The following is a 26,160-nucleotide window of genomic DNA, read 5'->3' as shown; positions in this document are numbered from 1 at the left end:
TCGGTGTTTTCACTGCCAAGGACCTGGGTTCAATCCCTGGTCGGGGAACTAAGATCCTACAAGCTGTGCGTGGTCAAAAAAAAAAAAAAAAAAAGAAAGAAAAATAGAGCAATGCCTTCTTCCTCAGCATTCATCAAAGACCTTTCCAGACCCCAACGGGGTGAGGGAATGAAGCCCTTGGCTTTTCAAAACGATCAATTCTACTCGTCCCACCTCACGTCTCACCTAGTCAGCTATTAAACAGCCAAATTGCTCCAAAGAGCCCAGAGTGAGAATCAAAATGTAATTTTTTAAAAAACCAGCATTCAAAATGGTGGTGGTAAGTGCACACACTGCTGGACTAACCTTGTTAATTTCATTGCTGTAATGATTCACTTCCTCCTTGAACTTCAGATCAATCATGTTAAAATCCCTCTGGTCTTTGCCCAGATGGGCATCCTGCCACTTCCCTCGGACCTCATCACACGATGCCACTTCTGGAAGGTTTAACGCAGCCCTGACAGCCTAGAATGAGAAAAGGAAAACGTCGAAGGCTGCAGCCAAGTGAGGAGGGTGTGGAGCCCAGCCAACCCTCTGCGGCAGGCAGTAGCCACCCAGGCCCTCCTCACCCGAGGCCCACAGTGGGTGGACTCTTCAATGATCCTGTGTCTTCTGACATCTGCCTTCGGCTTGACCAAAATGTCTTCCACGCCTGTGAAGTGAAATAGACAAGCCTGGATGCGACCGGGCCTGACTTCTCACCAGGCTGTGAACTTGGTGAGGTCAGGGCACGGAGCATGGTGCCACGCATGCAGGGAGCACTTGGACAATGATGGTGACATTCATATCACCATTAAGAGACTGCTACCATCCCTTACGGGCTTACCGTTTTACAAATGACAAAACTTAAGGCTCGAACTTGAGCCCAGAGTTCCAGTAGCAGAGAGTAAATCCAAGCCCACGTCCCAAACTTGTGCTCTTAGCCACCAGCTATACTCCCTCCATTCAATAAAAACATGTTGGATGGATGGGCTAGAGGTGAAGATGACGTTTCGGGTGAAAAACTGAGTTTGAGGGAAGAAGAGAGGGAGGGGGAGGACATCCTAGTTTTGACTGCCAGGAGTCACACTGCGTAGGGCCCAGCCTATATGGTTGTGAGAACGCGTGTGCAGGCACACACACAGACATGCTCGAGCCTGGGGGACAGGGACCACCACCGCAGGTCCCCGTCACTGCACTGGAAGGAGGAAAGCCTGGGTCACTTCAGTTAAGCCTGTCCTTCTGGCTTCAAAGGGCTGAGGAATTCCTCACCTTGGGCAAGAAGTCTTCCCACTTTCTCTTTCAATGAACTATTTTCTGTCTACATCTGAGAGCTACTGGACTCCAAAGTCCCTCGGCCAAGGTCTGAGTGGGAAGGGAGACAAAGGCTGCACTGTTCCAAAGCGGGGCTAAGGTGGCTGGGACTCCCACATGCAAAGTCCTGGAAGCTTGAGAGCCTCTAAAGAACTTGTGTGAGCAGGAGGGGAAAGAAACTGTCCCTCTGCGAGGAAGCCACAACCATGAAAGTGGGCCCTTCCACGGGGTCAGCTCCAGACTGCCTTGCTGTCCCTCCAGCAGCCTCCGGCTGCGAGGGCTAGAAGGCAGCATGGCTAGCCCAGCCTGCCCTCCGAGCTCGACGCCCAGCTTGGCCCTGCGCCCTCCCAGTCTCTCGGCACCTGATGGTCTTTGCACTTTGGCCAGTTTCTCCTCGTACCGTGTGCTGAGCAGAGCTGCTTGTTAGGTTTGATCCTCATCACTGTCTGGGTGTGGGATCTTCCTCTACTTTTCGCTTTGAAAGATATTTGCTCAAGGGTGTTCATCCCAGCAATATCGTGACAACCAGGAAAGAGCTTAAATGTCTCATAACAGGAACTGGTTAAATAAGCTACGGTACATCTACACAAGTAGAAGAGTCTGTAGCCACAGACCTGAGGATGTCAGTTTATATTTGCTCACCCAAGAGGACATTTATAAAACACGTCTGCAACTGGAGGGAGGGGGGCAGATTACAAAACACTAGGTCGTGTAGGATCCCCTTTTTTCTGAATGTGTCTGCACTTGGCAAGTCTAGAAAGACACACATCAAATCGACATTGGTGGTTACCCCTGGCAGCTGAATGCTGGGTGATTTTAAATTATTTTCACACCTGTACTACATTATTTTGACTTGTCCACAATTAATATAAATTATACAATTACACAGGCCCCGCTGCAGGCCGACGAGCCAACTCCAGCTGAGGCAGGCCCACCGGGCCCACGTCTACACGGACACGGGGTCTCAGTCCCACCGCTGCTGGTCTTGTCAGCTGGACGATTCCCACGCTCACTGGGGCTCCCGTTCAGCACGCAGCCGTCACCCACTCCTCACAGGAAACTGCCGGAGGGCTCGGACTCCGCTCTGCGCACCTGGAGACACGCTGCCCTGAATGAGCTCGGGGCACAGAAGGCATCTGCACACGTGTTTTCTTTACAAAGCCAACTTCCTGAACAGCGGGCTCTCATTTCCAGGGAGGAAACCAGAGAGTTCCTCTTCCTGTCTTAGGATCACCTGACAGGTCTGCCCCAACATGGTGTTTCCAACCTCACCTGCTGCATCGGGAGGTGTAGGCAGCTCTGACAACAGGGAGGGCCCTAGATGGAGTGTGGAGGATTCTGCACTGGAGGATTCTGGGAGGGCACTTGCAAGAGAGAATGGAGGTGAGTGTGAGTGTGAAAACATCGGTCTCAGGGACCGAAAACCAGAAAGGGTGGGGTGGAGAAAGGGACAGAATGGAAATGGAGATGAGGGTGCAGGGGGGTGTCATTCTGTGCTACGTGAAGAAACATGGGGTTGGGGGGCGGGGGAAGCACTGAGAAGGAGCAAGGCTGTGAAGTGTGGCTGGTGGCTGAGTGAGGATGCCTTTGTCGAAGGAGCCCGGCTGTTCCCCTGGAGGCTGCCAGGAGAGCCGGGGAGACATGCTGGTGTGCGTGCTGGCCAGGGGAGGGGGCCCCAGGGCCACCTGCCCACACTCACCCAAAGTGAAGCCTCTGTAGAGCTGCAGGTAGGCGGTGAAGAGGCGGGCCAGGCAGGTGAGAACCTTGCCGCTGGTCTCCCCGCCGTAGATCTCGTAGCAGCAGTGGACCAGGCCATAGGCGGAGCTCCCGTAATGCGCCTTGTCCAGCACCCCGCAGAGCAGCTCCCCTTCCCTGATGATCACCTGCAGAGGGACGGCCACCAACGCTGGGTTGGAGGCAACGCCTCCTGTGTGAGGCCCCCAACCCCACCCCATCTCCTGTCTTGTTAACCTTATTGTAACCTGCCTCAAGCCCTTGATGCAAAGAAGACTACACACACACACACACACACACACACACACACACACACACACACACAGAGATATTTCAGTGTGTTCTTATGCCCCGTGCTCCCTCCACCCATCCGTACTGACTTAAAGTCAAGGATCCTTGACAAAAACCTTGTGACTGGAAATAAGAACACCTAGCGTCTAAACTTCATAACCGTGACCTTGGCCTAGGTACTCCCTTCCTTGTACCCTGGGAATAAGAAAAACACAACCTTTTTGATATCATTTAAGGCCTGAATTTGTACTTCCATAAAGTTGGGTTCAAGCATTAGAAGCTAATTCAAGGAAGGACTTCCAGCTGCACGGTGCCACACACATTAAGTATATAATCTAGGAAGGGAAAGAAGAGGGGCAGCTTGGGTTCCAAATGCGATGTGTGTTAGACCCTGTGACAAAGCACTTGTGAGCTGGGGCCTTGGGGATACTCCCCCACCAAGAGCACACAGAGGCCTTGGCAATCTTTAGTGTGTCGCTCTCCTGCAGCAGCACCGTGCCCCCCGGGTTTGGCTGCCCTGGGGCTGCCCCAAGGCCTGGTTCCTAAGCATAGAGCTGGGAGGCGTGAAACCTCACAGCAGCGTGGTGATCTTCAGCCTCTCAGGGGTCTCAGGGGAAAACACAGGGTCTGCATTTCCAAGCTTTGCTGAGTCAAGTTCAGAGGCCTTCTGCCAGAGAAGCTTTTCCGTGCTGGTTATGAGTTTTATACTGAGAGTCAAATGCTAATGGTCAACTCTTACTCTTTCCAAAACCGAAGTCGACACAGTTTGGGTACAACTTCTTCCCTTCAGGCACGACTCCTCTTTCTGTGCACATGTCTCCATTTCTCTGTCTTGATTTCAAATCAAGCTGCCTAAACCCAGGACCGGAAGTCTCCAACCCATACAGCTGGGCAGCCATACCTGGGACTCGCACATGGAGTCGGGGTTAAAGCCGGGAACGGGCCGAGGAGACTCCTTCACCCAGGCCTTCCCGCCAATCTTCGCCTTTCCTGACAAGTTCAGTGGGACGTGATCCTCTGGGATTATGTTGATGAGCAGCGTGGACACAACCTGGAAAGAAAAAGAAGACAAAGCTGATGGAGGGAAGAAAAGCTGAGACGTTCCCTTTTAGGACCCCCTGTCCCTCTTCATCCTGAAAGGCAGACAGCTCCATTCTGATGAGCTGCAGGTGAAGCAGAAAACAACAAACAAAAAAACACCAACAAAAAAGGGACAGTTTCTTGTCTGTGGGACAAGATCTCAGTTTTTACTTTTCTGCTTACATGACTTAGGAGGGAGTTTAGGATGGGAAACAAACACATACCACTAAGAACTTCACTTCTTCTTAGAGTGAAGAATCCCCTAGACGTGAAATCAAGTTCTTGAATAGACCAAAGGAAGAAAAGGAAAATAAACTGCTGTGGGATCACAGCAGAGAAAGATTTAAATTTGTATGTGGTTAAAAACAAAAACAAAAAAGGGAAAACAAAGACAGCAGGGTTGAGAGAGATGGCGGGGCTCGTAACACCGCCCTCTGCCAGGGAAAGGCAGCTCTGACACGTGAGCCCCAGGACTGAGGCAAAGGTCCAAGAACACCCGTCAGAGGCATCCTTCTCTCATTTTCAGGCCACATCAAAAGAGATGACAATTATCACATACAGTTAGTAATGTCCTCCCACAGAACAGTGCTGACTTTCTGGGGGGCACCAAGGAGGAAAGGATATACAGACTAAGAATCCAGAGTCTTCCCTCTGAAGAGCTTCACAGAGGAGGCCCGAGGTATGTGACTGAGAAGCAGGCTGCGGTGGAGCTTTGGGGATAACGGGGTGTCCCAGGGTCCACTCCATCACTGACTGGTCGTGGGCTGGGGGGCAAAGGGTTACGCTCTCTTAGCCTTAGCATTGCTCATGTGTAGCACAGAGATGAGATCAGTTCATTCATTCAGCAATTATACATCGAGGGCTTACTTTGAGCCAGGCGCTGGGGGAGTCATGAATAAAACAGTCTCTGCCCTCAGTGGAGCCTCCAATCCCGAGGCGATCCACGGTTTGGAGGAAAATAAAGAGGGGAAGGAGGACCCAGAGTAGAGCAGGGGGAGAGAGTACCTGGGATTTTACACAAGACAGGCAGGGAAAGCCTTACCACGAAGGAGAAGGGAGCCCTGCAGAGGTCAGATCATGCGTTTTGGGCAGAAGGCTTTTCGTTTCAGTGAGAAGGAAAGGTAACTGGAAAGTTTTGATCAAAGGAGCGGCGTGCTCGGATTTAACTTTTAGCAGGATCACCTGTTCCAAATATATTCCTGGTCTGGACTTTGAAGCTAAATAAATATTGCAAAGAATAAGCCTCCCAACTGACACTGACAAGAAGGATTGACACTTTGGAAGCAGTTATTAAGGCGTCCTGAGTGGGGAGCACATGGGACGCTGTCTCTGTGTGAGGTCTATCACAGGGCGTGCTGGTGATGTGACTGCTCGGCCACCCAATGGCTCCCACACAATTCACTTCTACGTAGCTAATACCAGAAATAAATTTATTTGACTGGGATTAATTATGGCTACTGAAAGGCCGGGGAGTCCTTCCCCTGCCCAGTTGGGCCCATCAGTATGGCCATCCACTCAATACACGACTGCCAGCAGGAGGCCAAGAGAGGTGATTTCACAAACAGCTGCTCCACAGAGAAGCCACATGGGGGCAGCCGTACCTGGGGGTGACCACGGGTCAGCTCCACAGAGGCCAAGAGCATGCATTCCCAAAGACACAGCAGGCTGGGGGCAGGCAGACCGGTCAGACAGGCCCAGGGCTGAGGAGGGGCTGGGAGCCATCGGCTGGCACCAACGGCTCTTTGTGTGCCTGTGCCCTACAAAGAAGTATCTATATGTGCACAATGGGGTCGGGGCAGCTACGGGAGCAGCTGTCTTTTCATGCATGTGCTCCGGGAACCAGGGACAGCTGGCAACAGCATCGTTAAAGAAAGCAGACAACAGTCCTTGTTATCCCTCAGAAAATGACCAGGAAGGTCATGGCCCCCGTGCTTCACAAGGCTGGCACCGCCAGGAGAGGGGGTGAGGAGTAAAGGCAGGAGGGTGACTTCCCTGGGATGCTGACCACAAGATGCACTTCAACCACAGTGTCACATGCCCAGTTGGGAGCGCCAGCTGGGCGCAGTCAGGATGGAAAGTCTGAGAGAAAGGTAACATATGTATCCAACCATCTAAGGACAAGGAGATGTGACCTGCCACCTCATTTGTAAAATCAAGGGGGCAGTAAAAGCGTTTGACAATCTCAATACCCTTTCATGATAAAAAACACTCAACAAACTAGGAATAGGAAGGAACATCATCAACCTAATAAAGGGGAGGCATCAATGAAAACCCTACATCTACCATTCTCGGTGAGCAAAGACGACGCTTTCTGCCTAAGATCAGGAACAAGAAAAGAATGTGCGCTCTTGCCACTCTATTCAACAGAGGTTCTAGCCAGGGCAATCAGGCATGGAAAGAATAAAGCTGCTTTCAGGTTGGAGAGTAAGACTGAAAACTACCTCTAATTGCAGATGACATAAACTTACGTAGAGAGAACCCGAAGGAATCCACAAAAAATTATTAGAGCTACTAAATGACTTCAGCAAAGCTAAAGGATTTAAGATCAACATTCAAAAATCAACCGTAGGGCTTCTCTGGTGGTGCAGTGGTTAAGAATCTGCCTGCCAATGCAGGGGACGTGGCTTCGAGCCCTGGTCTGGGAAGATCCCACATGCCGCAGAGCAACTAAGCCCGTGTACCACAACTACTGAGCCTGCGCTCTAGAACCCGCGAGCCACAACTACTGAGCCTGCGTGCCGCAACTACTGAAGCCTGCATGCCTAGAGCCCATGCTCTGCAACAAGAGAAGCCACTGCAATGTGAAGCCCGCGCACCGCAATGAAGAGTAGCCCCTGCTCGCTGCAACTAGAGGAAGCCCGTGCGCAGCAACAAAGACCCAACTCAGCCATAAATAAATAAACAAATAAATGTGTTTTTTAAAAAATCAACCATATTTCTACACATTAACAATGAACAATCTGAAAATGAAATTAGGAAAACAATTCCATGTACAATAACATCACGAAGAATAAAATACTCAGGAATAAATTTAACCAAAGAAGTCCAAAATTTGTAAGTGGAAAACAATAACATACTATTTAAAGAAATTAAAGAAGATCTAAGTGAACGGAGAGACATCATGGATTGGAAGACTTCATATTGTTAAGATGGCAACACTCCCCAAATTGATCTACAGATTCAATGCAATCCCTGTTAAAATTCCAACTGCCAGTTTTACACAAGTGACAAGCTGGCCCTACAATTCATATGGAAATGCAAGGCACCCCAAATAGCCAAAACAATCTTGAAAAAGAACAAAGCTGGAGGACTCACATTTCCAGATTTTAAAACTTATATCAAAGCTACAGTAATTAGGACATGATATTGGCATAAAAATAGACATATTGATTAACAGACTAGAAATGAGAGTCTAAAAATAAACCCAAACACCTGTGGTTAACTGATTTTTAACAAGGGTGCTAAGAATATTCAATGGAGAAAGAATAGTTTTGTCAACAAATGGTGCCGAGACAACTGTGTTATCTACTGGCAAAAGAATGAAGCTGGACCCCTACCTCACACCACATAGAAAAATTAACTCAAAATGGATCAAAGACCTACATGTAAGGGCTAAAACCATAAAACTCTTAGATGGAAACACAGCTGTAAATCTGTGTACCCTTGGATTAGGCAACAGCTTCTCAGATGTGACAACAAAAGAAAAAGTCAATAAATAGGACTTCATCAAAATTAATATTTGTGTGTTAAAGGGCACTATCAAGAAAGTGAAAAAACAACCCATATAATGGTACAAAATATTTGTGTGTCATATATGTGATACAGATCTAAGAGCCACAATATATAAAGAACTGTTAGAACTCAACAATTAAAAAGACGAACAACCCAATTAATAAATGGGCAGAGGGCTTGAATAGACATGTCTCCAAAGAAGATATTATAAATGGCCAGTAAGCATATGAAAAGATGCTCAATATTTTTAATCATTAGGGAAAGGTAAATGAAAACCACAACGAAACACCACTTTGCACCCACTAAGATGGTCATTTAAAAAATGAAACACAAATAAGTGCTAGTGTGGATGTGGAGAAACTGGAACCCTCATACATTGCTGGTGGAAATGTAAAATTGTATAGCTGCTTTGGAAAAACGTTTGGTAGTTCCTCAAAAATGTTAAACATAGAATTACCATATAACCCAGAAATTTCACTCATAGCTATATATTCAAGAGAACTGAAAGTACACATTCATATAAAAACTGGTGCACGAATATTCAATGCAGCCTTATTTATAACAGCCAAAAAGTGGAAACGAGCCAAATATTCCATTTATCAACTGACAAATGAATAAACAAAATGTGGTATAACCATAAAATGGAATATTATTCAGCCATGAAAAGGAATGAGGTACTGTTCATGCTACGACATGGCTGAATCTTGAAGACATTATGTTAAGTAAAAGTAACAAGCCACAAAAGCATACCTAACTTGTATGATACCATGTATATGAAATGTCCAAAACAGGCAAATCAACAGAGACAGAAAGTGACTGCCAGGGAATGGGGGAAGGAGGAATCAGGGCTGACTGCCAATAGGTACTGAGTTTCTTTTGGGGGTTATGGAATTGTTCTGGAATTAGTGGTGATGATTGTACAACATAAAGAGTACACCGAAAAAAAAAATCACTGAATTATATACTTACCAAAAATGGTAACTTTTCTGGTAAGTATGAATTACATTTCAATAAAAAAAACAAGGACTCCAGACAAGATGATTTGAGGTCCTTACCTACACTAATATTCTAGAAGTGCATAATTTACTTTCTGGTCATAAACTATGCTAGGGAGGAAAGATCATACCTGCAACATTCTTTTAAACTGTGAGGGGAGGCAAAATCTACAAGAATTATAATTATTTATTATTTAAATTATTTATATGAAGCCTGTATTGAACTTTAAAAAATGTTCTAAAAATTAAATGGACTTCTTTTTAAAAAATGTTTTGAAATGTGTATACCCTTTAAGCCAACAATCACAATTCTAGGAATTCATTTAAAATATATACCAACGAAAAGTACACTAGTATAGATATAAGTGGGTGTCCACCACAGCACTGTTCAGAATAGTAAAAAACCAGGTAACAATCTACATGTCTGCCAACAGGAAATTCCCTGGCGGTCCAGAGGTTAGGACTCAGCGCTCTCACTGCCAGGGCCCTGGATTCGATCCCTGGTCAGGGAACTAAGATCCCACAAGCCACTCAGCGTGGCCAAAACCAAAACAAAACAAAAAAACCACCACAACAAAAAAACTGGACACTCATTAAATGTCTGCCAATAGAGAGACAGTTAAATCAATTATATATACCCATATTATTGGGTACAACACAGAATGGGTTAAGAAGAATGAAGTCAATCTACACGTACAGACACAGAATGAACCCCATGATACAGCATTAAGTGAACTAAATATGTCACAAAGCAATTACAAGAAAGGTTCTGTCAACCTAGCACATGAAAACAGTTAAATAAACTTCATGCTATATTTGGAGTGTGTTAGGGTGGTTCAAATTAAAAATACAAACTGCCTGAAATAATGAGATTCCCTTTGGAGGACCTGGTGGCTCAATTAAAGTAAGCTCTCTTACAGACCAGTTAAAATTGAGGTCGACGTGCCTGAGGATGAGGTAAGTGCATGCCTCAGGCACCAGAATATCATGGATAAAGAAGTGGTCTTAAATACAAGCTCAAAATTGAATGTCAAATTTAATCATGGTTCATGGTTCTCCTGAGTAGGTATAATATGATTCCATTTTTATTTCTTTTCTATGAGAGTATGCACATACATGAAGAATGGGATTGGACAGAGAGGAAATTTTTCCTTTTTCCTTTCATATTACTGTCTCTTTATTTATTTTTATAAATTTATTTATTTTATTTATTTATTATTTTTGGTTGCATTGGGTCTTCGTTGCTGCCGCAGGCTTTCTCTGATTGTGGAGAGCAGGGGCTACCCTTTGTTGTGTGTGCGGGCTTCTCATTGCAGTGGCTTCTCTTGTTGCGGAGCACGTGGGCTTCAGTAGCTGTGGCTCGCCGGCTCTAGAGCACAGGCTCAGTAGTTGTGGCAAACGGGCTTAGCTGCTCCGCGGCGTGTGGGATCTTCCCGGACCAGGGCTCGAAGCCATGTCCCCTGCATTGGCAGGTGGATTCTTAACCACTGTGCCACCAAGGAAGCCCTACTGTCTCTTTATTTAACGAAAAACTTACGTTACTTCTATAGTTAAAAAGAATTTAAAGGGCAGAGATCTAATAAATGAAATCAGCAAGGTTGCTGAATCAAGGACAATATACAAAAATTAATTGTATTTCTATATACCAACCATAAACAATTAGGAAATTTAAAACATAATATTGGGCTTCCCTGGTGGCGTAGTGGTTGAGAGTCCACCTGCCGATGCAGGGAACACGGGTTCGTGCCCCGGTCTGGGAAGATCCCGCATGCCGCGGAGCGGCCTAGGCCCATGGCCACTGAGCCTGCGCGGCCAGAGCCTGTGCTTCGCAACGGGAGAGGCCACAACAGTAAGAGGCCCGCGTACCGCAAAAAAACCCAAAAAAAACAAAAAACCCATAATGTCATCTATAATAGCAAAACCTAGGAATGAATCTAATGAAAGATGAACAAGACTTTTGTCACTGAAAGACATACTGTGTTCATAATTTGGAAGATTCAACACTGGAATGTAATCTCAAAAGAACTCCTGGCAGGTACTTTTTTGCAGAAATATACAATATGACTTTGAAATTTATATGGAAGTTCACAGGGCCAAGAATATTCAAGATAGTCATGAAGAAGAACAAAGCTGGAAACTTTTACTATTGAAAATCAAAACTTACTATAAAGCTACAATAATTAAGACAGTGTGGTATTGGTGCAATGGGATCAAACTAATCGATGGAACTGAAGTGAGTCCAGGAGTAGACCTACACATATACAATTAGTTGATTTACAACACAGGAGATAACTAAAGAGCAGAGGAAAAACAATGGTCTTTTCATCAACGATGTTGTATCACCTGGATAGTCCTATGGGAAGGAAATGAATCCTGACCCCTTCCTCACATCAACAACATCCACAAAATTCAACTCCAGGCAGACAGTAGACCTAAGCATGAATGGGCAAACAATAAAGCTGCTTACCAATGATACAAGGAAATACCTTAATGACCTTGGGGCAGCCAAGTAGTTTTTATACAGGACTAGCCATAAAAGGCAAAGCCTGGTGAATTATATTACACAAAGAACTTCTGATCATTAGAAAACAGCATTAAGTGAAAGGGCAAAAAGGCCAGCCATCAAGCAGAAGGTGTTTGTAATACACATATCTGGCAATGGACTTACACTAGAACATATTTCTAAAACTCTTACCTAGTAATAAGAGAATGGCATAGACTAAAAAAAAGGCAAAAGACTTGAACAGGCACTTCACAAAAGATGAGATCCCAGTGGCCATGAGCATATGAAGAGGTGCTCAACCTCACTTGTCATTAAGGAAATGTAAATTAAAACCACAATAAGACACCACTACACACCCATTTCAATGGCCAAACTTACACAGATGGGGGAAAAAACAAAAAATAAAAGACACCCAAACGAAATGGGACAATAATATGAAGTTCTGCTGAGAATAAGGACTAACTGGAGCTCTCATGCCCTGCTGGTAGAGGTGTAAATTGCTACAAGCACTTTGGAAACCTGTTTATTAAACTATTTATTAAAGTTGAAGGTAGATCTTATGACTCAGCAATTTGATTCCTTGGCATTTAGTCATCAGAATGCATATATATTCTCAGCAAAAGGCATGTACAAGAATGTCATAGTAGCCCTATTTGTAATAGCCAAATGAAGATGATCGAAGACAACCCAAGTTGTCTATAATATAATATAATACCACACGTCAACAAAAGTGAATAAACTATCACCATATGTGATGACATTGAGTGACTCACACAAAGATATGATTTACTCTATGATCCCATTTTTGTAAAGTTCAAGAAAAGACAAAACTTACCTATAGTGTTAGAAGTCAGGTGAGTGGCTACCTTTGGGGAGGGGCAGAAATTGAGAGGGGCCTGGAAGGGTCTTCTGGGGGTGTTGGTGATATTCTACTTTCTGATCTAGGTGACGACTTATGTATTCACTTTGTGAACACTCATTGAGCTATATATATATGCTCGAGATCTGCAGTGACGGGCAAATCTTCCTTTACATGCTCTCTCATTTTCAACAAATGGTGAGAGACCTCCGATTCTTAGGTGGAAAGAAAACCACTCGAGAGCCTGTATAAAATGCCCTGGAGAAATAGCCTAACACTTAATTTTCTAGTGTAGTACAAATAAATTTCCCAAGCTAAGTTCCTTAACTCCTGATTCAAAACATGGCTTTTCTCTGTAGAATCAGACTGAGTCACTAACAAATTCTTGCGCAGTGCAGTCACTCTTCCCCTTTTCATCTATTTGCAAAGAAATAACAGCCTGTACCAACCTCTCAAAAAACACTGAAAAATCTCAACTGCAACAGAAATAAAACCTGGGCCTATTTTCCAATTCGATTTCATTATAAAATAAGCATAGGCCAGGAATGTTAAACAGTGAAAAAGAAATTATTCCTAACACAAACCAAATTACTCTATCACTTTGATCTTTTTCATGTCAAAGTTTTTGCTCATATACATTTTTAACACGTTCCAACTGTGATTACACATAGAATTGTGTAGTCTATTTCTTCTTTCAACATTATGTCAGAGAATTTTCCAGACGGTTACATAACTTTTTAAAACCACTATTTTAAACAACTACATAATATCTTAACAAATGGATGTCCCACAATTTACTTAGCCCCAGTGCTGGGTATCTAGGTTTTTCTAATTTCTACCACTATAAACCACAATGTCATGGACTGCTTTTTTCAAGTTATCTTTTACTATACTTCAGATGATTTCCTTAGGCTGGATTCTCAGACTGAAGGGAATGAACATATTCGTAGCTCTAGATATACAGTCTTTGTCAACTGTTTGGTTCTATTTTGAACTCACTGCTTATGTTTAAACAAAATCCTAATAAATTCTGGACACTTACTTAAGAATTAAAATCTCTTTATGTCCAAGATAACTTGAGATGACTTACAAAATAAAGACACATAAAAAAGAAATAATAAAAAGAATATAAGTGGACAAATACACATAACCAGCTGAACTGGGGGCTAGCAAACTACAGCCTATAGGCCAAATCTGGCCCACCACTTTATTTTTGTAAATAAAGTTAAATTGAATCGCAGCCAGGCTCATTCATTTAAGCCTTGTCTATGTCTGCTTTCACGTGACAATGGCAGAGCTGAGTAGTTGTAACTCAGAGACTGGATGACCAACAAAGCCTAAAATATTTTCTCTCTGGATTTTACAGAAAAAGCTCACCAATCCCTGAACTAAACTTAACTGCAAAATTCCCCATCTATTCTGTTAAATCAACTTCTGTTTCTGGCCAGGATAGAACAATGGTGACCTGATTTCACATCCACTAGAAACAAAAATAATAACAACAAAAGCAGACATGAACATGAAACGTGAATATAAAACAAAGGTTTTCAATACAGTGACCTTAGGAAATGGACAGGGATCAGCAAGGATATAGTACACTTGAACTATCTATCACCTGAACCTGGCTGACATTTACAGAGCATGCCACCCAACAACAGCGGAATACATATTATTTTTAAGGACACACAGATCATTTACCAAGACAGACTGTATTTGAAGACATAAAACAAATCTCAATAAATTGAAAAGGATTCAAGTTATCCAAGGTATGTTCTCTGGCCACAGTGGAATTAAATTTGCAATCAGTAATACAGACATCTGGAAAACCCCTAAATATTTGGAAACGAAATCATATACTTCTAAATAACTCAGGGGTCAAAAAAAGAGAAATTAGCAAGTATTCCGAAGTGAATGGAAATGAAAATACAACATGCTTAGGGGAAATTTTATATATAAAATGCCAGTATTAAAAAAAGGAAAAAAGTTTCAAATCAGTGACTTCTGTTTCAACCTTAAGTAACTAAAAAAGAAAAGCAAATCAAACCCAAAGTAAACAGAAGAAAGGAAATAAAGATCAAAGTGAAATCAATGAAACAGAAAACAGAAAAATAGAGAAAGTCAATAATAGCTGGTTCTCTGTGAACAATAAAACTGACAGACCTCTAAGCAAACTGAGCAGGAAAAAGAGAGAAGACACAAATTACCACTAACAGAAATGAGACAGGGGACCCACCTTCAGATTCTACAAATAGAAAAGGAAACTAAAGGAATATGATGAATAACTTTACATCTATAAATTCAATAACTTAGATGAAATTCCTTGAAAAAACAAAGCAGTAAAGTTCCTCTAAGAAGAAAGAGATAACCTATTTAGGTTATCTATTTAGCCCTATATGTATTAGAGAAATAGAAATTTTAGTTAAACAAACCTTCCTAAAGAGAAAACTCCAGGTCCAGATGGCTCCACTGGTGAATTCCACCAAACATTTAACGAAAAAATAATATCAATACTACACAAACTCTGGGGACTTCCCTGGTGGCGCCGTGGTTAAGAATCCGCCTGCCAATGTAGGGTACACGGGTTCGAGTCCTGGTCCGGGAAGGTCCCACGTGCCGTGAAGCAACTAAGCCCGCAAGCCACAACTACTGAGCCTGCACTCTAGAGCCCGTGAGCCACAACTACTGAGCCTACGTGCCACAACTACCGAAGCCCGCGTGCCTAGAGCCTGTGCTCCGTAGCAAGAGAAGCCACTGCAATGAGAAGCCCGTGCACCGCAACGAAGAGTAGCCCTCGATCGCCGCAACTAGAGAAAGCCCGTGCGCAGCAGTGAAGACCCAACGCAGGCAAAAATAAATTTATTAAAAAAAAAAATACTATACAAACTCTTACAGAAAACGGAAGAAGAGTAAATACTTCCCAACTCATCCTATGAAGCCAATGCTACCCTGATACCAAAACCAGGCAAACATATGACAAGAAAACCACCTATCAAAATCCCTCATGTACACAGAGGCAAAAAATTCTACACAAAAGTTTAGCAAGTACTACCTCCTAACCAAGTAAGGTTTATCTCAGGAATACAAGTTGGCTCAGTAACTGAAAAGCAGTCAAGTCCCAGGTCCACAGATTTAAAGAACTGCAGAGCTGGGAGAGACCTCAGGGCTCACCAACCTGAACCCTTTTGTTTTATAAATGAAGAGCTGAGGCTGACAGAGCCAAGGTCACATCACTGATTAAGTACAGTATGATGGTCTGGGTGTTAGAAAGTCCTGGGTTTGAATCCCAACTCTGGCTCCTATGGACTTGGGCATGTAACAGCTTCTCCAAACTTCATTCTCCTCGTCTGCTAAATGGTGATAATGATGGCTTCTGCACCGCAGGTCGGTTGTGAGGGTTAAGATAACATATTTGAAGCACTCCCAACAAACCTTAACTACTGCTACCATCAGCACCACTGCCTATTACCACCATATCTGGATTCTGAGGACACGGAGTTTAAGTTATGAGCGAAGGACAGAAACTATGCAGCTTACGCTTAGCAGACACTCCCTTGAAACCATCTACACCCAAAAACCCCATCAAAGAGAGACTCAGACTATTGTTTGATTTGCCATTTCTGTTTCTGGCCTGGGCTCTCCTGGGAACCAAAACCTCTTTACTGAGTGGCCTGTTTCCTTGTTTTATAGCCACCATTTGTTTTCCCCCAATTACCTGCTTTCCTGTCCACAGCGGACAGGGCTTCAGGATGGCAGGAGGAAAGAGCTTCACACGTCCCACTCTGTCTGTGAGTCCTCGGTATACCAGCTCCATATACTGCTCCCGGCTGAAAAAGCAGCCTCGAATGGTCATGTTTGCACCCGAAACCATGTGATCTTGGATCAGCCCTGCCAATGGCTGGCCATCCTACAAACCAAAACAGATAAGAGGAGAACAAAGCAAAAACTGAAGTCGCATTCTAATTCCTAATCCTGTGCTTGGGAGCTGCCCGCTAGCAACAGCCCTGCTCCACATCCCCGTACTGTCCTGTCTCTGAGCCGCGCCAGGCCGGTGCTTGGGCTTCCCATCTTGAGAGCAAACTGCCTACCAGAGCACGTGACCAGGGCTTCCTGACCAGCTCCCACCTTTGCCTTTTGCCCACTGTTCTGTATCAAAACTGCTGCAAATTCATCCAGCCCCCCTAGCCTTCTCTCCATAATCCTATCTGTTTCTAGTTACTCCAGCATATTTCTGGCACTTATGCATAAATTTGGTCTGGCTGCTGTTAGCTGTGTCCTTGTTTTTATATTTTGGTTTTACGCTTTGGTATTTTTCACACATTTCTGGCCTGGTTCTCCTCTAAATCAGTCATCCATTCAACAAATATTTATTGAGAGCCTACTGTATGCCTAGGCACTGGGTTAGACCTTTCATCTACTCCAGTGGCCCAAGCAGACACGATCCTTCATGATGAGAAAGAGCTAGACAGTAAACAAATGACTGGACAGATACATTATCACAAAGAGTTTTAAATACGGGAGGAAAATAACAGGATGGATCATCACATAGATTTGGGGTGAGGAGGTTGGCCAGGAATGGTCTCTCTGAGGGGCAGTATTGCAGCTTGGCCTGAGGAGTGACTTGGAGTGGGCCAGCGCAGGGAGGGTGGGGTTTGGGCAGAGGTTCCTCAAGAGGGTTGTGGAGGGCTTTGACGTGTGTGACTGCAGAAGGAAAGAATGCCTGCTGTCAGCGTCTCTTCATAATGCAGCACATATTCATGGTAGGCTGTTATTTACCAGATGTCAAAACAAGGGCCTTTATAAAAGCCCCGGTTGGGTGGGTACATTCATCTTTCCACAGCCTTTCTGATCCCCAGTCTCCTGCACCCTATCTGCAGGTCTGCATTCATGGGAACATAAGGCACACTAAAGTAAAAATAGCTGCGCCCACTGACATTCTCTAAGAAGCAGTTTTTGCAACCTTTTCAATGTTTATGGGAACTTGAGAAATATCTGTGCCTCGGATCTACAGATTGTTATCATTTGCTTATTTGTTAAATACTGTCCAATATTATGTCCATGTTTCATAACTAAGGAACTCACAAATGCAGCCATGGAGAAGCGCCAAGAATTTAACCACATGCACTAATTCAAAGGATAAAAAGGATGCTTGTTAAACAGTCTCAATACTGTGGCAACGGGCTTTACGTAAACTCAAAGATAATTATTACAGATGAGCTGAATAGGTGGTGCAGACGGAAGGCAAGATCAGATGGGGCACGCGGCCCTTCTTACGAAGGCTCTGAGTTATGAACATGAATAAAAAATTACACTCTGTGTCTTGTTCCAAAGACAAGGTCTTAGTTTGTTTAGAGGAAAAACCCAAAACAGTATTAGGCATTTGACTCATCCCACAGTCTTTGGGGGCAGATATAGATTTTCCCTTTTGCTTTTTTCCTTTAAAGAACATAATTATAAGTTATGGGATCTAGTCAGTGCCTTCTCTCTCCATCCAGACTTTTTCATGACTAAAAAATTACCTTAATGGCTAAATTGCTTTCAATGCAATAATCATGAATTCTAGGGAGGAATACTGATTAAAGCAATTTACTAAGGGTCTACTTATAATTCTGAATTTCCTAAACCTGCTTAGGATCAGAAAGACCATCTCTGAATCAAAAACCCAGGTAATTGTCAGCTATCCTATTCCACCTAATATCACAGCAAAATGACATTACAATTGATGTCTTTGGTCAGGATGCTTTGAGAATTGGGGTATTCTGTGACTTGAATTTCGTAGCTAAGTCAAAGTCTGGAAACTATGTCTCAAGCCTTGTTAAAAAAACTTCATGAAGCATTGGCCCTCAATAGATACAACAAACAGAAGAAAAAAAAAGAATCCACAGAGAAACATGTAAATGAAAAGTGTAACTGTTTTCTTGGAAAAGAAACAGCTAAAGTTCCATTCCTCTCCTATTTTAAGTAAGAAGACAACCTCCAACCCTGTTAAACACATATAACCAACAATAAAATGAACTTAAATCGGGTACTATGGTTAGTCAAGGAAGAGAACCTAGAAATAGAGAAGAAACAGAATAATGAACAAAGGGAAACAGAAGCAAAGGGAAATAAAGACACGCCAAGAAAAATTACCCAAAAATGGCTTAGGAAAACCGGCTCTTGTCCTTTTAGGACTTTGCCAACAAAGTACGTGTTTCATTTTTATAACCATTAGCAAAAAAATAACGATTCCACCTCGGCATTCACACTGAGGACTAAACAAAATTTATCAAGAATTGAAAGCTCTCTACCTCTGACAAAAGAAATTGTCTGAGGGAATTCCCTGGCGGTCCAGTGGTTAGGACTCTGCATTTTCACTGCTGAGGACGCGGGTTCAAACCCTGGTTGGGGAACTAAGATCCCAACAAACCGCACAGAATGGCCAAAAAAAAAAAAATTGTCTGAAAGTAAAGTGAACCCTCAGGTCATCCCCTAGAAGTGTCGTTTTTTGTTTTTACTCTTTAAGAATTTAGTTTACTGATGTAAGCTTATTGACCTGTGTTCTCCCTGTCTCCTGACCTAAACCTCGTAGGCAGGTGAGCATGTGATGAGGCACATCTGGATTTTACATAGCCCAGCCCTGCGCAGGACATGCCGTAAGCAATGAGGTCGCCTGTTCTACCTTATCCAATCAAAATCAAGTATAGCACATTCAAATTCATTGGCCTGAGAACTTCGGAGCACCCCGACTCCCCATGCGGCTGAAGTCCAGAGGTCACTCTGCCGGCAAAAAATGAACCATCTGCTGCTCGCTGGTAGTATCCCCTGTGGTGAAATGTGACACTCCCTTTAGAGAGCCAGACGGCCGGTTCAGTCCTGGGAGCCACTCACTGCCACGTGCCCTCAGCCAGGCCCAGCCTTGCCTGTCAGCGGGGCTAATCACACACGAGGCTGAGCACACAGGCTTGGGGGGTCAGCGGTGCTGGGTTCAAGTCCCAGCTTCGTCACTGGCTGGCAAGTCACTCACCGGTGTTTCCTCATCTGAAAATTGCACCCACCGCCTAAGGCTGTCGTGAGGACTAAGTGAGAATGTTTGCCAACTGCTCAGAGCAGTGCCTGAGGCACAGGGAGCGCTCAGCAGACGGTGGCAAAGCCACCACCGTCATAGCTACCACGGATATGACTTACCTAAAAAGACAAAAAGCCAATTTTCAAGTTAATCAAATTATTTCCTTCTAATTATTTCTTCTTTTTCTTCTAATTATTAGTAAAATCATTAGTAAAAATTAATCAAATTATTTCTTCTAATTTCTGGGGGACCTGAGTGGGCCCCTAAACCCCTCCTGCCTATTGTCAGCCCCTTCACTCGTCAACAGCCAGCTAAGGTGGGTGGAGAAGGGAAAGAGAGTTATATTCAAATAACTGAGTCCAGGATGAAGCCACAGTCGTGTGTCTGGTAGGCAACAAGGCTGGGACGCTCGGACCCTGGCCACCTGCCTGATTCCCCGGGTGGGACTTGACGGGGGAAGAGAAGTTCCCAGGAGGAGAGGTTACTAATCGATGAGGGACATCTCCGAGCAGCCTCTGGTGCTTCCTGGGTGCAGAGGTCTCCCTCTCTTCTGTTGGAAGGGCAGCAGGACCCGCACAGCGGAGAAGAACAAGCCACAAGGATCTGGGAGTTCCTGGCCCTTCCTCCTCCTCAGCTCTGTGCCCTTCGGTAAGTTACACCATTTTTTTTTTTTTTTTTTGCTGCGCCGCGCTGCATGTGGGATCTTAGTTCCCCGACCAGGGATGCAAGCTGCGCCTGTTGCGATGCAAGCAAGGAGTCTTAACCACTGGACCGACAGGGAATTCCCTACACCGTTTCTTCATGTGTAAATGTGGACGTTAGTAGTACCTACCCCAAGGAGTGTGGGGAGGAAGAAAGGAGAGGCCTCCAACGTGCTTTGTAGTGTCTGACGCTGACAAAGTGTTTGGCAAACGGTAGCCATAGTTCTTTATCATTATTACTACTCCACACTGCGGCCCAAATGAACGATGTATCATTGTGAATCACTGTGACGCAAACGGCTCATAAAGGAAGGGATTCACAGAGGAGATTCCTCATGGGCTGGAGGGGAATTTCATCTGGACCCTTGGGGTTACGTTGTCTCTTAAAACTCCTGCTTGTCCAGACTCAAAGGATCAGAGTCATCTGTGGACCTCGGGGACCCTCACAGCTGGGATGCTAATGCTTGCCAGAGGCTAATGAGTTGTAGAATCCAAACAAACTGGAAGACAAGACCTATTATGCAGCTACTAGCCTCAGCGTTCTGGGATGACTGTTACAACTTCTTTCCTGCCACCTTTAAGGGGCAGCAAGAGAGAAGCCTTTCCCTGCCTCTAGCCACTAGAGAGCTGAAGATCCCACCCGGAAGAAGCCAAGACCTTCTGTTCCACATGCCCCTGCCCTAGAGCCACCCACTGACTCCAGGAGCTGGCAAGGGCCCGGACCTGGACTGCCAAGTTGTGCTGGCGATGACCATGGAACCGCCTCAAGGTCAGACCTACCTTGGGAACAAGGTACTGCTGATCCGTGCAGGCCAGGACGTAGGCCTCGGCCCGGCCCAGTTCACTCTGAGGGAAGTGGGCGTTCATCTCGTCTCCATCAAAGTCGGCGTTGTAGGCCTTGCAGTTGGCATAGTGGAGCCGCAGGACTTTCTCCTCGGGCAGGATGCGGGCGCGATGCGCCTGGATGGAGGGCCTGTGCAGGGTGGGCTGTCGGTTCAGGAGGAGAATGTCCCCATTCTTCACGTGCCGGCATACCTGGGGGCACAGGAGAGAACAGGGTGAGCAGCAGCGACTTCGGCAACATCGCTACTATTCCAAGGGCTCACCTCGGCCTGGGCTGAGTGTGCCTTCTGTCTGTCTCAGGTTTTACTCAACTAAATAAAAGGAGAACTTTTAGTCTGGATTGAAACCCTAGAAATCTTTGAGAAATAGCTACTAAGCCCCTCTGGTACTCTGAGAAACAGCTGCTAGCCCAGCAGAGTCCTGTCCTGGCTCTGGGCACAGAGGCATATGCCAATGAGGCTACAGGCTCCTGTCCAGTAATCTCTGTCTTCTTCAGAGATGCATAACCTTTCCGGAGTTTGAATTCCTCTGCGAATTAATCTGAAGAAAGAAAGAGACACATCTGAAGACAGCATATCTACATATAACCATAAAACTCCTGGTCTGCCAGATCTAGAAGGATCTGGCAGACCTCTAGAATCCCCGCCAGGGCCACATCTGAGTACGTTATTCGAAATGTGAATTCCACGTTTTAGAAATACTTGCCCAACCTCATCCAGCAGAGCCAGGACTGAAACACAGGGTTCCTGATTCCCAGTTCAATGCTCTCTGCAAATGTTTTATTGCACTTAAAAATTAATAATAAGTTTAAATTGCATGGTCTTCTGGGAAAGCAATTTCACAATAGATTTTAAAACATTTAAAACTTATATCCTTTTGTCAACGCAAGGTTCTAAGAATGTGTGTGTTTATGCAGCAGTGTTAACAGTGGCAAGAACTGGGAAAAACCTGGCTGCCCCACAGAATGGGCATTGGTGGCTAAATCATGGTATGTACTATGGAGTATCATGTAATGATGAAAAAGGATGGCTTAACCCTATAATAGTCCTAAAGCGATAGCAATAATGTATTCCAGTAAAAGAAAAACAATCCAGGTGCCATCTAAGGTGATAGGAGGAGGCAATTTAAAACCCAACCCAGGGGCCTCCCCTGGCAGTCCAGTGGTTAAAAGACTCCAGGCTTTCAGTGCAGGGTGCGTGGGTTCTTAGCGAACTAAGATCCCACATGCCACGCAGCACAGCCAAAAAATAAATAAATAAAACCCAACCCAACTCTACGGGTTTATATACACGAGGGAAAAGGGCACTTAGATCCTCAGTGAGCTGTTTCTATGCTCTCCTTGAGGCAGGGACACACGGGAGGAAGGGTAAGGCACAGATCATCACCTTTACCTTTATACGTCTTAGTGATGTTCGTGTTACAACGAGCGTGTACTACTTCTATGAAATTTCTTTAAAAGATCTTCAACTATTTCTAAAGAAACCAAGAAAAACTGCACAAGTGATGCTTACTGTGGGGGAAAGCACAGAAAATACAGACAAACTTAAAGAAGAGAATGAAAACCACAAGTAACTTTACTCCTTAAAGACAACCAACGCTCACGCTTTTTTGTTCCTTACCAATATCAATATGCCACTGGTCACATCCTCCTGACAGAACACCTCCTCCCACAAAGCTGACTTTAGTATAAGGCCCTTAATCTTACGCTATATTAATTACTGGGCTTCCCAAATGATGAACAGAGACGCCACTTTAAAAAACTAATGCAGGGTTCCCTGGTGGCACAGTGGCTGAGAGTCCGCCTGCCGATGCAGGAGACACGGGTTCGTGCCCCGGTCTGGGAAGATCCCACATGCCACAGAGCGGCTGGGCCCGTGAGCCATGGCCGCTGAGCCTGCGTGTCCGGAGCCTGTGCTCCGCAACCGGAGAGGCCACAACAGTGAGAGGCCCGCATACCGCAAAAAAACCCCCAAAAAACAAAAAAAAACACAAATGCATTGGAATTCCCTGGCGGTCCAGTGGTTAGGACTCCACGCTCTCACTGCAGGGGTCTGGGTTCAAGCCCTGGTCGGGGAACTAAGACCCCACAAGCCTTGCGCCACGGCCAAAATTTTTTTTAAAATAATAAAATAAAAATAAAAAAACAAATGCATGAGGCAACTGCTACCCCAATCATTTTGCAGGCTGCCCTTAGCAGCCCAGAGGAATTGTGGAGACTCAGTGAGGCCTCCCCCCATCCCAAGTCTCCCCTAAATTATCCAGCAGATAACCGGTTGGGGGGAAACAAATTACTCCAAGTCTGGTTTCTTCTTATGTCGTCCACATTATGAAGTTGTATCAGAAAGCTGGCTACAGAAAGAGGCTAGAGGTCAACAAGAGATGCTCCCCACCCACCTCCCCGCATCCCTGTTCGGCTGGGCTGACAGTGTCCCCCAACTCAGGGAAGCAGGGAGCACACCCCTCAAATTCTAAAAGGCAGTCCTAAAAGCAGCTAGCGGAGAGGCAGTCTCTCTGCTCCCAAGGAATTCAAACCCGTCCTCCCCCCACCCCCACGTCCGTGTTTCCAAGGAGACCTGGATTCTGAGGATTCCCAGGAGTGGCTGCCTAGGGCACGTCACGGAGCCTGAACTGACTTTCAAGGTCTATTTCTTTAGCTTCTCAAGGAAGAAACTGCCGGGACCTGTGGCTTGGGTCCCGAACCCCGGGCTCGCCTCGGATCTGAGTCTCGAAAATTCGAGACATCCTCCAGCGTAAGCAAACCCCACAGCTGGGAAGGCTCGCAGGCCTGGCCAGCAGGCACCAGCCAATCCAAACAGAAGCCCTGGAGCACAGGGTGCTCCCCTCGCCAACCCAAACCTGAGGCCCTTCCTTTCTCTTGTCTCTAAATAAATACCGCAGCGAAAATTAGTGTGCCCCAGTGCCCGGGTGAGAGTTCCCAGGGGCAGAGCCGGAGCCAAAGAGCTGCTCCTGGCTGACTGCTGGGCCGGGAAATGAGGCTTGGCCATCCTGGCCACTTTCTACTCCATTTACCAGGCCCAGGAGAAGGGGCAGAGACTTCACCCCTCCCAGGGGAAATGGCTTCTTCCACTCCCCCCTTCCCCTTCTCATCTAACCTGCAGTTTGTCCTTTCCTGGACCTGGGTCTGTCCCTCCCAGTCACGTCACCCGGCCCTTTGGCCCAGGTCCTGATCTAATGTGTTCCATAGGAACACATTAACCAAAAAATTACTTTCCAAATTACAAACGAATTGTAAATGCACACATATCTGACTACATATATAAACATTACATATGACATCATTGAGATTTTTGGAAACTAAAGATAATCACCTTTAGACCCCAGGTCCCAATATAAGGTCCACTTTTGTTTCATAAGTTCCCTTCCTGTCTTTGCCCCAGGGCCACATCCTCAGGTCAAATGTGGCCCTCACACCTCAGAGCCTCCTGCATCTCATCCTGGACCCGTCCAGTCCACAGGGGTTTCCCAAGTGCCTCCTACATGCTGGGTGCTGGGGAGAGTAGAGGGCCGAACACCCTGCCCTGTCCTCACGGGGTTTAGGAACTCGAGGTCAGTCAGATGGGGGTACCTGGAGTGACAACATAACGCAATGAGGGTTGGGGGGGGTGAGGTGGGACACACCGTGGGGGGGGACCCCATTCATGTTGTAAAAGTGGCAAACTGCAGGCCACCTGCTTTTGCAACTAGTTTTTTGCAACACAGCCGTACCCATTCACTTTGTACTGCCGTGGTGGCTTTCACTCTACATAGGCGGGGCTGAGCAGCTCCAACAGAGACCGTGTGGCCCGCAAGGCCTAAGATATTTACTATCTGGCCCTTGATTGAAAAAGGCTGTGGACCCCTGCCCTAGAGGAACGAAGGCTTTGCAGAAGGATGAGTGGGCCACGGCTGGGGAGTGTCGGGGAGGACAGAGTATTCCCGGCAGGGACGGCAAGTTCAAGGCCTGAAGGGGAGAAAGAGGCCCACATCGATGGGACGCCGAGACGCGGGGCTGGGAGACAAGGCAGGGACAGTGTGCTTGGGATGTGAACTTAGGCTGGGGGACAGGCCACTGGGCCAACCTCACTCAATCTCCCGGCTGCTGAGAACTCATTTCCGTCGCTTCCCACGAGCTGACCTGAGTGTGCAGTGAGGCCAACCTGCCCTCTCCTAAGCCCACCCCCAGCCTCACAGACGTAACAAGGCCACGGGAAGGAAGCTCCCCTGCGCGTCTGCCCATCCTCACTCCCCACTAATGTCAGAAACCCCCGTATCATTTTGCTTTTGCTCCAGTCATAGATGAAGCTACTGCTTCGCTGCCTCATCACAAAGGCCCTGAAGCCCAGCTCCCCCCACTTTGTTCAAACGGCTCTCCTGGGTCACACGTGACCTTCACGTGGACAAATCTGCATCTTCCTTCCGCTTCCTCACTCTTCTTAAACTTCATATTTAACTCCACAAACACCTACTAAGTGCCTCTGGGAGATGCAAACATACTCTGGGGCTGGTCTTGACCGGGAAGAACCCCCCCAGCGCAGGTGGGAGACAGATGCAGATACCGAGGGCGAGCCCTCTCTCCCTCGGCGTCCTCCCCTACCTGCCTCCTGCTTCCACAGGTGCCCCCACTGCATTTTCCCTCTGTTGTACTTTGTGCTCAAAGAGTTTAACTCTGATAATTTCATTTCTTCTTTTTTTTTTTTGACTGCACCACGTGACTTGCGGGATCTTAGTTTCCCGACTAGGGATGGAACCCGTGCCCCCCTACAGTAGAAGCTCGGAGTCCCAACCCCTGGACTGGCAGGGAATTCCTGATGATTTCATTTCTTAACTCTATGCCCCCCTAACCTAAGTGCCACATTTCTACCTTTTACGGGAGACTAGCTAGCCCTTAGATTCTCCACCATGACCTCAGTTCAGAAGGACCCAGACACACCTCCTTCCAGGGCACTGGAAACCACGCTTCCTTCTCACCTTCTCTCTTTTACAGCCCTGACACCCAGCCTACAGCCAAGCCCCCCTACTTCAAGGTCCCCTTGAAACACACCCTG

At 45.8% G+C, this 26,160-nt stretch overlaps 1 protein-coding gene across 1 annotated transcript in view; it reads right to left on the bottom strand.

Moving 5' to 3' along the window:
• POLR1A (RNA polymerase I subunit A) overlaps window positions 1–26,160 on the bottom strand; it is a 75,712-nt gene that overhangs the window by 22,620 nt on the left and 26,932 nt on the right. The window contains exons 13-18 of the mRNA XM_029232224.1: window positions 21,053–21,307; window positions 16,239–16,430; window positions 4,259–4,408; window positions 3,032–3,215; window positions 609–691; window positions 346–504 (exon numbers count right to left, since the gene is read on the bottom strand). Of these exons, the coding sequence (XP_029088057.1) occupies window positions 346–504; window positions 609–691; window positions 3,032–3,215; window positions 4,259–4,408; window positions 16,239–16,430; window positions 21,053–21,307 (1,023 nt within the window). The remainder of the gene's footprint in view (window positions 1–345; window positions 505–608; window positions 692–3,031; window positions 3,216–4,258; window positions 4,409–16,238; window positions 16,431–21,052; window positions 21,308–26,160) is intronic.

The sequence above is a fragment of the Monodon monoceros genome, unplaced genomic scaffold (assembly GCF_005190385.1).
Source record: "Monodon monoceros isolate NGI ecotype Baffin Bay Population unplaced genomic scaffold, NGI_Narwhal_1 Super_Scaffold_19, whole genome shotgun sequence".
Classification (NCBI taxonomy): domain Eukaryota; kingdom Metazoa; phylum Chordata; class Mammalia; order Artiodactyla; family Monodontidae; genus Monodon; species Monodon monoceros.
The sequence above is the reverse complement of the archived record's forward strand: the minus strand, read 5'-3'. Positions and strand labels throughout refer to the sequence as shown.